The sequence below is a fragment of the Ostrea edulis genome, chromosome 2, assembly GCF_947568905.1.
Source record: "Ostrea edulis chromosome 2, xbOstEdul1.1, whole genome shotgun sequence".
In the NCBI taxonomy this organism is placed as follows: Eukaryota; Metazoa; Mollusca; class Bivalvia; order Ostreida; family Ostreidae; genus Ostrea; species Ostrea edulis.
In genome coordinates, this window is record NC_079165.1 from 10720952 (window position 1) to 10734456 (window position 13505).

The following is a 13505-nucleotide window of genomic DNA, read 5'->3' on the forward strand; positions in this document are numbered from 1 at the left end:
GTATGTTTATTTTGAGGTAAGCTGGAACTAAGTGTAGAGCAAAAGTAATATTTGCCAATGTTATTGTGCTATATTTAGATGTACCTGGGGCTCCAAGGAATCTTCAAGTCTCAAAGGTGACAAAGTCCAGCATCTCTCTGACCTGGGAGGTTCCTGAACAGGATGGTGGCTCCCCAGTAACTAGTTACATAGTGGAGCGCCGCCAGATGACCTCCACAAGGTGGACCAAGGCTCATAAACAACCCGTGACAGAAACTGTGTTCACATCTACTGATCTCATAGAAATGGCAGAGTACAGCTTCAGAGTGACTGCTGAAAATGTTGCTGGCATTGGTAAACCCTGTGAACCAGTAGGACCCATTCTCACCAAGAGTCCGTTCGGTAATTAGCATTATTCTGGCATTTGTAATTCTGGTAAAAAGGTAAAAAAATTGATTTTCATGCAATGTTTTGAAGTAGGTTTGAATATTTATTTTCTACATTTCTTTTATAGATGTGCCAGATGCTCCTGGCAAACCTCAGATTTCTGAAGTGACCAAAGACACTGCAACATTAACCTGGACACCACCTGAAAAAGATGGTGGAAATCCCGTCTTTAACTACGTCATTGAATACAAACCAACAAGAGCCTCCAAATGGATCGCAGCCAGTCACAATATCACTGTGGCAAAGACAGAGTTTACTGTGAAGGAGCTAACCGAGGGAATGGAGTATGAATTCAGAATTAAGGCAGAAAACCAAGCCGGACTCAGCAAACCCTCACCTTCCACCAGTGCTATCATCAAAGAACCCGTCAGTAAGTAGCCAGACTGATCTCCGAACTTACTTCTATAAAAGATAGCTGTGTTGTTTTATAGAGTGTAATCTTTATGTCCCTTCCTACATTGTATTGTTTAGAACTGATCAGTTGACTATACCACTGTGTTGTTCTGTGTTTGTAGGTGGAGAGGCACCCTCTGTACTGGAGGGGCTTCCAGATGTCAGTGTACTGCTGGGTGAAGACGCCACCCTCGAATGCCAGATAAGTGGCAAACCTGAACCCTCGGTTACTTGGTAAGTCATCATGACAAGGATCCAGATCCAGATATGGAAATTCAGTTTTTTTTGTATGGAAATTGGAGTTAACTGTCTAAATGTTGTTACATTTTCTGTAAAAGTGATTTTTGGCTATATTGATCTTAACATGATTCATTGTTCATTCTCAAAATAGGAGCAAAGACACTCGTACAATTGCTGAGAGTAAGAAGTATGATATGAGCCGAGATGAGGTATCTGTGTCACTGACCATTCGAGATGTCTCTGAGAAAGACTCAGGGAGCTACACTTTGGAGGCTTCAAACGATCTCGGTTCAGTGTCCACATCGGGACAACTGGACGTGCAAGGTAGTCCTAAAATTCCTGATTTCAGGATGTGCCATACATTTTTATTAATTCAAAGGTCATTTAGCAGTGCATCAGAAAATATGACTTAATTCAGATAGAATTTCAACATCTTGAAGATTATTAAATCAAAGAAATTTGATTCATTGCTGTATAAAGATCAAAGTTTTGCTTGATGAAGTGTATTCATATGTTATTTTATATACATATCTTTGTAGCCAAACCAGAACTTGAATTTGACAACAAATTCCGAGATGTGATAACTCTCAACAGCGGAACATCATTGAGAATACCGGTTACTTACAAAGGTCTTCCAAAGGCCACCATAACCTGGGGCAAGGACGAGAAAACTCTGAAAACAGGCGGTAATATCACCATAGATACAAAGGATACCCTCACTACTCTACAGGTCAAGAAGGTCACACGGGCAGATGATGGCCTCTATTTCATCACAGCTGAAAATGAGGCTGGCAAAGCCAAAGCAAGCTTTGATGTAGAAGTAATTGGTAAGGTTTCTGTTTCCTTAGATCTAAATGCTAAAAATTTATCTGTGCTAATAATGGACATGAATTGAAGAGTTTTCTCTCTGTACAGATGTACCTGACCAACCAGAGGGCCCAATAAAGATCAGTGACATCAACCGTGACCACGTCACCCTCGCTTGGGCACCACCCAAGGATGACGGTGGCAGCAAAATCAAATCCTATATTGTGGAAAGAAGAGAACAGGGCAGATCTATGTGGAGCAAAGTGGACACAGTGGATGCCTCAAAGACCTCCATTGTGGCTACTGGACTCTCTCAAGGAAAGGAATATTTCTTCCGCATCTTTGCTGAAAATGACATCGGAATGTCCAAGGGTCTTGAATCCAAGCAGGCAGTTATTCCCAAAAGTCCGTTCGGTATGTGTGATGCCATGTTCTCCCCAACAAGAGCAGATGGCTTCTTCCTGAAGTTCTGATTAACATGTTTTGTTATTAATTCTGTGTTGATTTTTATTAACAGTTTGTGATTGAGAAATGATAATAACGGCATGATTCACTGTTATGCATTAGTTGAGTTTGGCACGTTTAAAAAATTTAGCAATATAGGGAATATGCGCTGGATAATTTAATACTGTGGATACATGTAGTTAGTGAGAAATTGTGTACTTTGATACAGCATGTTTCTTCCTAATGAAAGTGCAATGTGAACAGTGTGTTAAACTGTCACAATGTGTTTGTTTTCATGCAGCTTCTTATCATTGTGTGTCAAGCCGTGTTGCACATCAAACAACTTGCAATAATTAAACTTCTCTTGATTCAGAAAGAGATTTCAGGAAATAATTAATTTTTGAACAAACTTAATTTTACATTATCTGTTTGTGAATTGAGATTATAAACAAGATGCTGTGATATTTTACTCTTAAGACCTTGTAATGCAATAATGAACTCGCCCAGGAAAGTTTATTGTATTAAGCTACAGCAATTTGAGTGGACATCAAGTGTTGTGAACTGGCATATGTGATTCGGATTTTGACATATCAGATTTTTTTTATGAATATAGGTTTAATTGTTATAATGTTCAGAGTTTAAACTTTTGTTAATCAGTTAGATGTAGAAAATCATTCTATTTAAACATATATAAAGGCCTGTACAGTGTTTACAATTGTGATGTATATTTACAAGGATTTTTGTTTTATTTGGATCGTTTTACATATTTATCAGGAGCTTGAAACTTGTGGCAGCTTTAAATTTGCATATATTTTGTAGGAGCTGTCCTTAATAAATATGTATATATATAGAATTTCATTCCTTACCTTCACAGAGAAAAAATGCATAGTGGTCCCCCATTTTCTGTGAGAGTATCTCATAAATGAGTTTCAAGAATATTTTTGAGAAATGTGGGTTTTTGATGGGGAAAACCTAGGATCAGATTTATAGGACCCATGCTATTGGTGGGGGAGGGGGCTATGAAAGTTTGGTAATGCATGTGTTTTTTGAGAAGAGAGTTTTGCAGTATTGTCAAAATCATTTTTAATCTAATTTGCATGATTGTGTTAGTAATGAATGTAAAATTTTCTTTATTTGTCTTGTGTTAACATGGAATTATTTCCACATCTAGGTATATGCAGATTAACATTCATCATTGATTTCCATTTTGTGTGTGCTTGTGTATGTGTGTTTTGAATATATTCTACCCTAGTGATGAAATAATATACTTATCAATATGTACTTAGGAATACAATGCATAAGACTGCATTTAATAAAAGCAATATATACTAAATGAGTGCATGATTTTTTTCCCCACTTATTTTGTCCTGTGTTAAGATGATTTTGTGATTGTGCGGCAACAGTAATGTCCATTGGCTACACGGCTCACCTTGGTCACCTTGCTCTCACTAGAAACATGAATGATCAAAATTGGCAACTCCATCGAGTCCTCCTAGAACACATTCCAAACATAGGATTACATTATGAACTACTCGTTATTCAATTAATAATGGGATTAAAGCTGAATATTAATAATAAAGAATTAAATCTAAAGATAAGCAATCATTACATGTCAATGCTCAATTTATTGTGTAATTGGAATTTTTAGCGAGACACAAATTTTAATAGCAATTATTCCCATAAAAATGGGTGTATATATTTAGCATGAGCTAATTTTAACGATTTTATAATTGCAAGAAAAATAATCAATATCTACAATATGGAATAAATTGTTAGTGGTATTCAATTTTTAATAGTGATCTTAACACCCTCGCTAATAATGCCAAAATTAAATCCTCGCTAAAAATTCTGCTAAATACTGTAATTAATCGCAGAGAAATGACTAACTACTGTGCTGGTTTTGAAGGATGAGTTATGCCAAGTTCTCTGAAAAATGATTTCGTGATTCTGGCAAAATAAAAGATATGAAATGGTTATCATGTAGACTTAAGGTGACCTAAAATTTATAGTGTATGCACCAAGAACAAAAAGAGTATGTTCAAATTGACCACCAAACCATTGGAAAACATTTCTTTGGAAGAGGTTAAGGATGAAATGACCAGAAACTAAGGATCTGCTGTGCTTGATGTGCACATGTAACATTCATCTTATACCGTGTGTTTTCTAACTTTGCACAATATTCAGAAAAGGTATCAAATAACTAGTACATATTACAACTTACATCTACCTGTGACTCGGAGGTAGAGACAGGGTTGACACAGGAGTATGCATGCATTGTTAGCATGCACTGTTTGCTGAGGAGAATCTTGCTGCATTGCCAGAGTAATTTGAAAATGGTAAGGCACCGAATGATGTTGTAATCTAAGCTGTTTCTTGTAGTGTTCTATTTATCATGGAAATTCTTCAAATATTGCTAAAGATTTAAAACAATATTGCAACAGCAAAGACTATTTGAATGTAAATACATAAATTCATAAGAATCTGTACATTAAATTTCACCAGAGAAAAAACATAGTAAGACTTTTTTCATTTGTGTCTAAAGAAAAACCAACCAGTCCAACTGGTCCCCTATCAACCAAGGATATCACTACTGACTCGGTGACCTTGACCTGGCAACCACCAGCTTCAGATGGTGGCTCTGCTATCAAAGGATACTTGGTGGAGAAATATGACAGTCGCAGAATGACATGGGTAAAAGTTGCTGACATTGATGAGAAGACCACATCATACATAGTTCCCAAACTTATTGAAGGACAGAAATACAAGTTCAGGGTCTCAGCTTTAAATGCTGAAGGTCAAGGACAACCATTGGAGACAGAAGGAGATGTGGTGCCAAGAAAACCCCCAGCTGCACCAGAAAAGCCATCTGGACCAATAAAATTCTCCAACATTCTGGGTGATTCTGTGACCTTAACTTGGTCTCCACCCAAGAAGGATGGAGGAGCCCCAGTGAAGTCTTATAATGTGGAACGGTCAGTGGATAACGGAAAGACATGGGAAAAAGTGGAGAACATAGACACCACCAAGTACACAGTCACTGGTCTCAAGGCCGGAGACAAGTACAAATTCAGAGTGGCAGCTGTCAACGAACTTGGGGAGGGAGATATGCTTGTGTCAGAAGCAGTTGTACCTCAAAGACCAACTGGTAATGAAATTTAGTTATCTTGGGCCCCCTTTCTATATTATGTGTGTGTTAATGTCCCAAATCTCAACATCATATACAGTAAAACTCTGATATAGCGAATTTTTAGGGACCCTCTATAAAAATTCGCTATAAGCGTAATTCGCTATATGTTTATAGCGAATTCATAATTCAAATATAACGAATTCATTATAAAACTGGTTTGTTCTACATGTATACCAGTTATATAAAAAAAAGCAGCAATCGATATACTTGCGTTTGTATTGTCTTTAAGTGAAATGAAGCCTATATGTTTTCGAGAAGAAATATTTTTATACAAGAAATATACACATTGATTTATATATGATAATTTATCTTGATGGATTATTAAGTCATGCAAGAACATGTCGAGAGAGAAATGTCAACAAAATTTTGCGCAATACATACATGTACAGTCTATTGCAATTGGCATTTACTTGTTGCTTTACACAAATAAAGAAGTGTACGATAAAATAAATGGAATCAAACTTCAAATTTAATTAATGAGAATAGTAAACAATACCGACAATATATTTCCTAAACGTATGTGTAAGTATTGGTTTCCTTTAACAACCTTTTTAGAAAAAATACAAACAGAAATTTTGTAATAAGTGGGAATCCTTTATGTCAATGGAAAACGATTGTTAAAAATCACAAAGAGTTTAAAATGAAAAAAATAAATTCGTTATAAAAGGTGATTTTTACTTTCATTTTTAATTCAAGGGGAATAGGAATTTACTTCGTTATATCCGTAAATTCGCTATATCCGTGTTCGTTATAGACGCAGATTTTTATTTAGAATATATAAAGAATTTGCCGGGGAAATCGTTTTCACTTCGCTATAGCTGTAATTTCACTATATCCATGTTCACTATATTCGAGTTTTACTGTTTATACTAAGCAAATTGGATCTAGATTGTAAACTGTTTATGGCATTTATTTCTTGGCACAGATGCTCCATCTCAACCATTCGGACCTCTGGAGCCAAAGAACATCAGAAAAGATTCCCTAACACTGACTTGGCAACCTCCTAAAGATGATGGGGGGAGTCCCATCACAGGATATATCATTGAGAAAAGAGAGAACAAGAAAGGAAAATGGACACCTGTGGAGAAGGTTGGCAAAGGAATCACAGAACTGGATGTGAAGAGACTACAAGAAGGAAAAGAGTACTACTTCAGAGTCAAAGCTGAGAACAAGAAGGGAATCAGTGAGGCTCTAGAAACAGAGACATCTGTTGTTCCCAAGAGTCTGTTTGGTAGGTTATGCTGAATTTGATTGTGTATAAGTAGTCATGTTAATTTCATGTAATTGTTATCAGTAACTACTACATAGTTTTATGTAAAATCATGGAAAATGTCATTTATCCAGACAAACCTGCAGCACCAGAAGGACCTCTCACTATGTCCAATTTGACTGCTACCTCTGCTGATCTGGAGTGGAAACCACCAAAGACAGATGGTGGTTCTCCCATTACTGGCTACATCATTGAGTCCAAACCCAGCGCGAGGGCCAGTTGGAATAAGGTGGCCAATGTGGATTCAGGCACCACCAGATACACTCCTAAAGATCTGCGTGAAGGAACCGAGTACTACTTCAGAGTGTCTGCTGTTAATGAAGAGGGACAGGGATCTCCACTGGAGAGCAAGGAAATTGTCAAACCAGAGAAAAAGATTGGTAAGGGGAAAAAAAGCTTTTACAAGTATGTGATAATGATAGGAAATCAAAACAGATCTTCATTATGTGGAAAGAAGGAGAAAGGATGCTTAAAGTGGCTGCTTTGTATTAATTATGTTAACAATTCTTATTGTTATGATATTTTAGATGCTCCATCCTCACCAAGTCAATTCAAAGTATCAAAAGTTGGCCCAGACTTTGTCACACTGGATTGGAAGCCCCCATCTTCAGACGGTGGGTCCAAAGTGACAGGGTATGTTGTAAAACAAAAGAAAGGACCTGATGGCGATTGGGAAGAAGTGGCCACTCTAAAGGCCTTTGACAATTCCTACAAAGTCCCCAAACTCAAAGAAGACCAGGAGTATTTCTTCTCCATCACAGCACTGAACAAGAAAGGAGCAGGAGAAACCTCTGAACTGGACACAGCTGCCATTCCAAAGAGACCTCCAGGCAAGTCTCACAAGAGAAATTTTTTGGCATCGAGTAAAGTAATTGATATATTTGCTTTTTCGTGATGTCCACAATATGTAGCTTTGTAGCTTCAAAAGGATTGATAGTTTCTTTTGATTGAACAGGGCCTCCATCAAAACCACTTGGACCAATAGAAGTTAGTGACATCAACAAAACATCTGCCAAGTTGTCCTGGAAGCCCCCATCTTATGATGGAGGTTCTCCACTCACTGGATACCTGATTGAGAAACGTGAAGGGCGTAAATCTTGGGCCAAGGTAGACAAAATCTCCCCTGACATGACTGACTACCAGGTGAAGGGTCTGACTGAAGGGGCAGACTACCATTTCAGGATCACACCTATTAACAAACACGGAAGTGGAGAGGCTCTGGAGACTGAAGCTACCATCAAACCTAAGAGTCTCTTTGGTAGATACCTATCTACATTTTAATCTACATCATTCAATGCTAATAGTAAATGTTTGAAGTAGCTTAATTATAATTGACTGATTGTAGATAAACCAGAAAAACCAGCTGGGCCAATAACATTCTCAGATATAAATAAGGATTCTGTGACCTTGAACTGGAATCCCCCAGTCAAGGACGGTGGATCCCCAGTAACCAATTATATAGTGGAATACAAAGATGCAAAGAGAACTACATGGTCCAAGGCAGGAGATGTGTCCGCTGACAAAACTGTCTTCACAGCTGACCGACTCATTACTGGAAATGATTACTACTTCAGGGTCATTGCTGTCAATGAGGAAGGTCAAGGAAAGCCTCTGGAATCCCTAAACACAGTCAAACCTGAACAAGCAATTGGTAAGTTAAATCATTATCTCTTAATTGTTGTATAGTACAGTGTAACAGTAAAATACATTTATAGTGGTACAACTAGCTTTGTTTCTTAATATATGTTCAATTTCATCAGAAGCAGTAACATCGTTATAAGAGAGTCTGTTGTAACTATGTTTTATTTTATTACAAAGATAGCATGTACTGTATACAATATATGTATCATGTTGCTTTTGTAGCACCACCAAAAGCACCAAGCAATTTAACTGTGAAGAAAGTGGATAGCAACAGTGCATCACTACAATGGAAACCTCCTCAAGATGATGGAGGGTCAAAGGTCACAGGTTATAAGGTTAGAGTGAGAGAAGAAGGTTCAGACAAATGGAAGGACCTGGCCACTCTGACTCCTTTCGATACAGATTACACCGCCAAAAACCTCAAGACAGGAAAGGAATATTACTTTGCCATTGTGGCTGAGAACAAAGCTGGTTTGGGAGATGCTGTGGAGACAGAGTCATCTGTAATACCAAGGAAGAAACCGGGTATGTCTGTAATCTGTTCACAATTTTAAAGCATTTAGCAATTAATCTAGAGATTTGTAGATCTGAACCATGTTCTCTGTTATCTAGTTGTGTATTGATTTGTAATCCGGTGTTTGTCTAGAAAAACCATCGGCTCCAGTCGGCCCCATCAAGTTCTCAGACATTCAGAAGACATCTCTGGTCTTGTCATGGCAACCAAGCAAGAATGATGGTGGATCACCACTGACTGCCTACTATGTGGAGATGAGGGACTCCAAATTTGGATCCTGGTCACCAGTCACCAAAGTTACCCCTAACATCACCCACTACTGTGTTCAAAACCTCAAGACAGAGAAAGAATACTTCTTCAGAGTCATAGCTGAAAACAGTGTAGGAAAATCTGAGCCTCTTACATCAGATGGAGTCATTCCAAAGAGCCAACACAGTAAGGGTTACATTTTCCAATTATTGTGCCCAACTGTGCATTTTTAAAAGCTGGTTAATTGTTTTAATATTGCATGTATATTGTTATGACTTTACTATTTTTTTTCCCAGCTGCACCATCTGCCCCTCAGGGTCCAATGCAGTACTCTGATTTGACAGACAAATCTGTGATTATCAGCTGGAAGCCACCCAAATCTGATGGTGGTCTCCCTTTAAAAGAATACATTATAGAGAGAAGAGACACCAAGCGCACCACCTGGGCCCCGGTAGATAAAATCAACCCAGACATCACCACCTACACAGTGCAAAATCTGGTGGTTGGAAATGACTACTACTTCAGAGTAATGGCTGTTAATGAAGAAGGAACCAGTCCACCATTAGAAGGAGAACCAGTTAGGCCTCAGAAGGCAGCAGATGTTCCAAGTGAACCTCGAGGTCCACTAAATGTCAGTAATGTTTCGGGAACCTCAGCAGCCTTGACGTGGAAACTTTCGGATAAAGATGGAGGCTCCCCTATCACAGAGTATCTCATTGAAGCCTCCACTGACAATTTGAACTGGACAAAGCTTGGAACAGTCGACAAACTTTCAAACAAATATAAGGCACAGAACTTAGAAGATGGCAAAGATTACACTTTCAGAGTTTCTGCTGTCAATAAAGTTGGACCCAGCCAACCACTGGTCTCCAAACCAGTCTCCATTGAGAAACCAGCAGGTATGATCCCGTCTCATGTACATAGTTATCTAATGATTTTATATTTGCATAATTTACATATGATTTTAAATGATTCTGTACACCACCATATGAGAACAAAATGTTACTTCTCATTGAAGAAGCCCCAAGCAAACCAAAAGGACCAATAACCACCTCTGATGTCAGCAAGGACTCCATCACTCTCTCCTGGGAACCACCAGAGACTGACGGGGGATCTCCTCTTATAGAATATGTCATTGAGAAACGTGACACCAAGAGATCCATGTGGGCCCCAGTTACCAAAGTCCCTGCAAGCAAGACATCTTGTGTGGCAGACAAACTACAGGAGGGATCAGACTACCTGTTCAGAGTAACAGCCGTCAACAAGAAGGGTTCCAGCAAACCACTGGAATTAGATTCACCTGTCAAAGCCAAGAGTCCTTATGGTATATAGTGTTTGTTATCACACTTCTTTAATACACAATATTTTGTATTGTTATGAATTGTCAAAAATATTATTTTTACTTTTGAACTGGATGGATTATAAGGTGTGTCCACCTTTGGCTAGGACTTTAAGTTACCTGTATACAGCTACAATGAAATCTTTTATACATTTCAGACAAACCTTCAGTTCCTGTTGGTCCACTAGAAGTATCCAATGTCACAGAGAAAACTGCCAGTGTTTCTTGGAAAGCCCCAGAGAATGATGGTGGATTGCCCTTGACTGGATACCTGCTGGAGGTTAGGGACAGTCGCCGCACAGCCTGGAAGAAGGTCACGGACCTGAAGCCAGCACAGACATCATTCACAGTACCTGACCTTAATATTGGAAATGACTACTTCTTCAGAGTCACGGCCATCAATAAGGAGGGGCCAAGCACTCCTCTACAGACACAGGAAGCTACAAAGATAACCAAGGACATTTGTAAGTATTATGTATACCCAAATGAAAATGCCATCTATTGTTCATCAGACCCCTAGACAGACTTTCTAAAACATGAAATTTAATCACTTTATAATTCTAGCACCACCTGGTCCACCTGTGTCCATCAAGGTACCAAAAGTTGGGGAGGACTTTGTAGAGCTTGATTGGAAGGCCCCGTCTCGAGATGGTGGCTCCAAGGTCAAAGCGTACCACATCTACCAGTCCACCACTCCAGGGGACTGGCAGGAATTGGCCACAGTCAAGAGCTTTGACAACCACTACTCTGTCTCAGGTCTCAAGGAAGGAGTAGCTTACAACTTCGCTGTTGCTGCTGAGAATGAAGCTGGTGTTGGAAAACTGTGTGAAACTGACAAAGCTGTTAAGCCAGTTAAACCTAAAGGTCAGTGTGTATTCAATATGTATCATAGTAGTGTGGTCATTTTCCCTCATTAAATCACCATTTGTCTGACATTTTTCACAATTATTTCTTTACATTTCAGGAAAACCATCTATGCCAGAAAAACCATTTGAAGCCAAGGACATCCAGAAAACAGAGTTGACATTAACATGGAAACCTAGCACTTCAGATGGAGGCTCTCCAATCACAGGCTACATTGTAGAGAAAAGGGAAAGCTGGAAATCCTCCTGGATAGAGGTCGACAAAACTCGTGCAGATGTCTGTGAACTCAAGGTCAAACGTCTGAAAGAAGGTCAGGAGTACTTCTTCAGAGTGTGTGCTGTAAACAAAATCGGTCAGTCTGATTTCCTGGAACTTGGTACTTCAATCACTCCAAAGAGTCCATTCAGTAAGTACTCACTGCTTCTGCATCAATCAATAACGAAGTTTCAATTATTGGTAACTAACCAATCTGCTTTCAAATAGTTCTTTAGAAATGACTCATGATTTATCTGTAAAACATAACGCTAATGCTATCATGTGCTAACATTTACTATTTGCTGCTTTTTGGCATAACATTAACGAAAATTTTGTTGGTAATTCCAACGAATTTTAGCTTAGCTATGTTTAACCCTAACATTGTCAGCTATCTTCAATATTAGCTTATGTCTATACGTTTCTGCTAATACTAACCTTTCTAGCTGTGCCATCATCCCCCGAGGGACCACTAAAAATCACCGAGATAACTCAAACATCTGTCACCATTTCGTGGAAGGCATCTCGAGACAACGGGGGTCTGCCCATTACCTCATACGTGATCGAGCGTCGTGACCCCAGGTTCACTTCCTGGCTACGAGTGGACACTGTGAAACCTAGCATTTCCAGTTACTGCGTACAGAATCTGGTGGAGGGAAATGAATACTTATTTAGGGTTTATGCTGAGAATGAGGAGGGCTCCAGTGAGCCCCTGGTATCAGCTGAAAGTGTGATACCCCAAAGAGAACCAGGTGCTGAGGACTGTTGTATGATTCTTTATTAATCCATCATAATCATATGCTTTCTTGATCTAATCAGCTTTCAGGGGGAGGGGGGGGGGTTAGTGTCTCAAATCTGCTTTAGCAATTTTTACTGACAATCTGCTTTTCTTACTAAATACATGTGACTGACGGGGAAAAGATATGATCCTGTTTAGCATCTACAAAGGCATACCTTGAATGTTTATTTTTAGACTGAATTAATATAGCAAAATAATGTATGCACTATCAGTTTTATGAAATAGTTTATTTTCATTTAATATTGTGTTTTCTTGTTAACAGATCAACAAATGCTAATAAAATTGCTTCATTTATAATCAGCTGTCCCACAGAAACCTGTAGGCCCGCTGTCACTGAGTGACCTTGATTCTGACTCGGTCACATTGTCATGGCAACCACCAAAGGATGATGGTGGAAACCCAATAACAGGATACAAAGTCCAGGTCTCTGAAAACAATTCTGATTGGTCAGATTTGGACACGCTTGATAAATTTAGCAAGGAATACAAAGCAAAGAATCTGAAGGAGAATAGAGACTATAAGTTTAGAGTGGCCGCTCTCAACAAAGTGGGGACAGGTCAACCACTGGAATCAGAGGTCATCACACCAAGGAAACCTAAAGGTCAGATCATGACTGGAGAAAACATAGAAATCAGTAGGAGTCAATCAGTACTAGTGTTTTTCACAAAGCAGGAAGTTGTACGGATTTAGTTTTAAATGAATGTTGTTTTTGTTGTTTAACAGGCAAGCCATCTAAACCCACCGGCCCAATCACTGTCAGTGATGTACAGAAAACCTCAGCCACCATTGAGTGGAAACCTCCACAGAGTGATGGTGGATTACCACTAAAGGGATACGTGGTGGAGCTGAAAGAAGCCAGAAAAACAATGTGGAAGAAGGTGGATAAACTGACCCCTGACATTACATCTATATGTATCCAGAACCTGAATGAAAATGCCGAGTATTACTTCCGAGTGTTTGCTGAGAACAGTGCTGGATTCAGTGAAGCTCTGGAAATGGACAAAGCAGTGCTCATCAAGAGTCCATTCGGTAAGTTGTCATGTCAATCAAAATGAAAACAATGATAACCTAACAATTCTG

General features: G+C 38.9%; 1 protein-coding gene across 2 annotated transcripts in view; it reads left to right on the top strand.

Moving 5' to 3' along the window:
* LOC125678963 (titin-like) overlaps positions 1-13505 on the top strand; it is a 294828-nt gene that overhangs the window by 184211 nt on the left and 97112 nt on the right. For both annotated transcript variants that reach the window (XM_056156077.1, XM_056156078.1), the window contains 22 exons: positions 79-381; positions 494-796; positions 942-1053; positions 1211-1383; positions 1599-1886; positions 1975-2280; positions 4853-5455; positions 6423-6728; positions 6842-7147; positions 7295-7597; positions 7723-8025; positions 8113-8418; positions 8631-8933; positions 9055-9357; positions 9468-10070; positions 10190-10495; positions 10669-10974; positions 11075-11374; positions 11475-11780; positions 12073-12378; positions 12727-13026; positions 13149-13454. In XM_056156077.1, the coding sequence (XP_056012052.1) occupies positions 79-381; positions 494-796; positions 942-1053; positions 1211-1383; positions 1599-1886; positions 1975-2280; positions 4853-5455; positions 6423-6728; positions 6842-7147; positions 7295-7597; positions 7723-8025; positions 8113-8418; positions 8631-8933; positions 9055-9357; positions 9468-10070; positions 10190-10495; positions 10669-10974; positions 11075-11374; positions 11475-11780; positions 12073-12378; positions 12727-13026; positions 13149-13454 (6951 nt within the window). The remainder of the gene's footprint in view (positions 1-78; positions 382-493; positions 797-941; positions 1054-1210; positions 1384-1598; positions 1887-1974; positions 2281-4852; positions 5456-6422; positions 6729-6841; positions 7148-7294; positions 7598-7722; positions 8026-8112; positions 8419-8630; positions 8934-9054; positions 9358-9467; positions 10071-10189; positions 10496-10668; positions 10975-11074; positions 11375-11474; positions 11781-12072; positions 12379-12726; positions 13027-13148; positions 13455-13505) is intronic.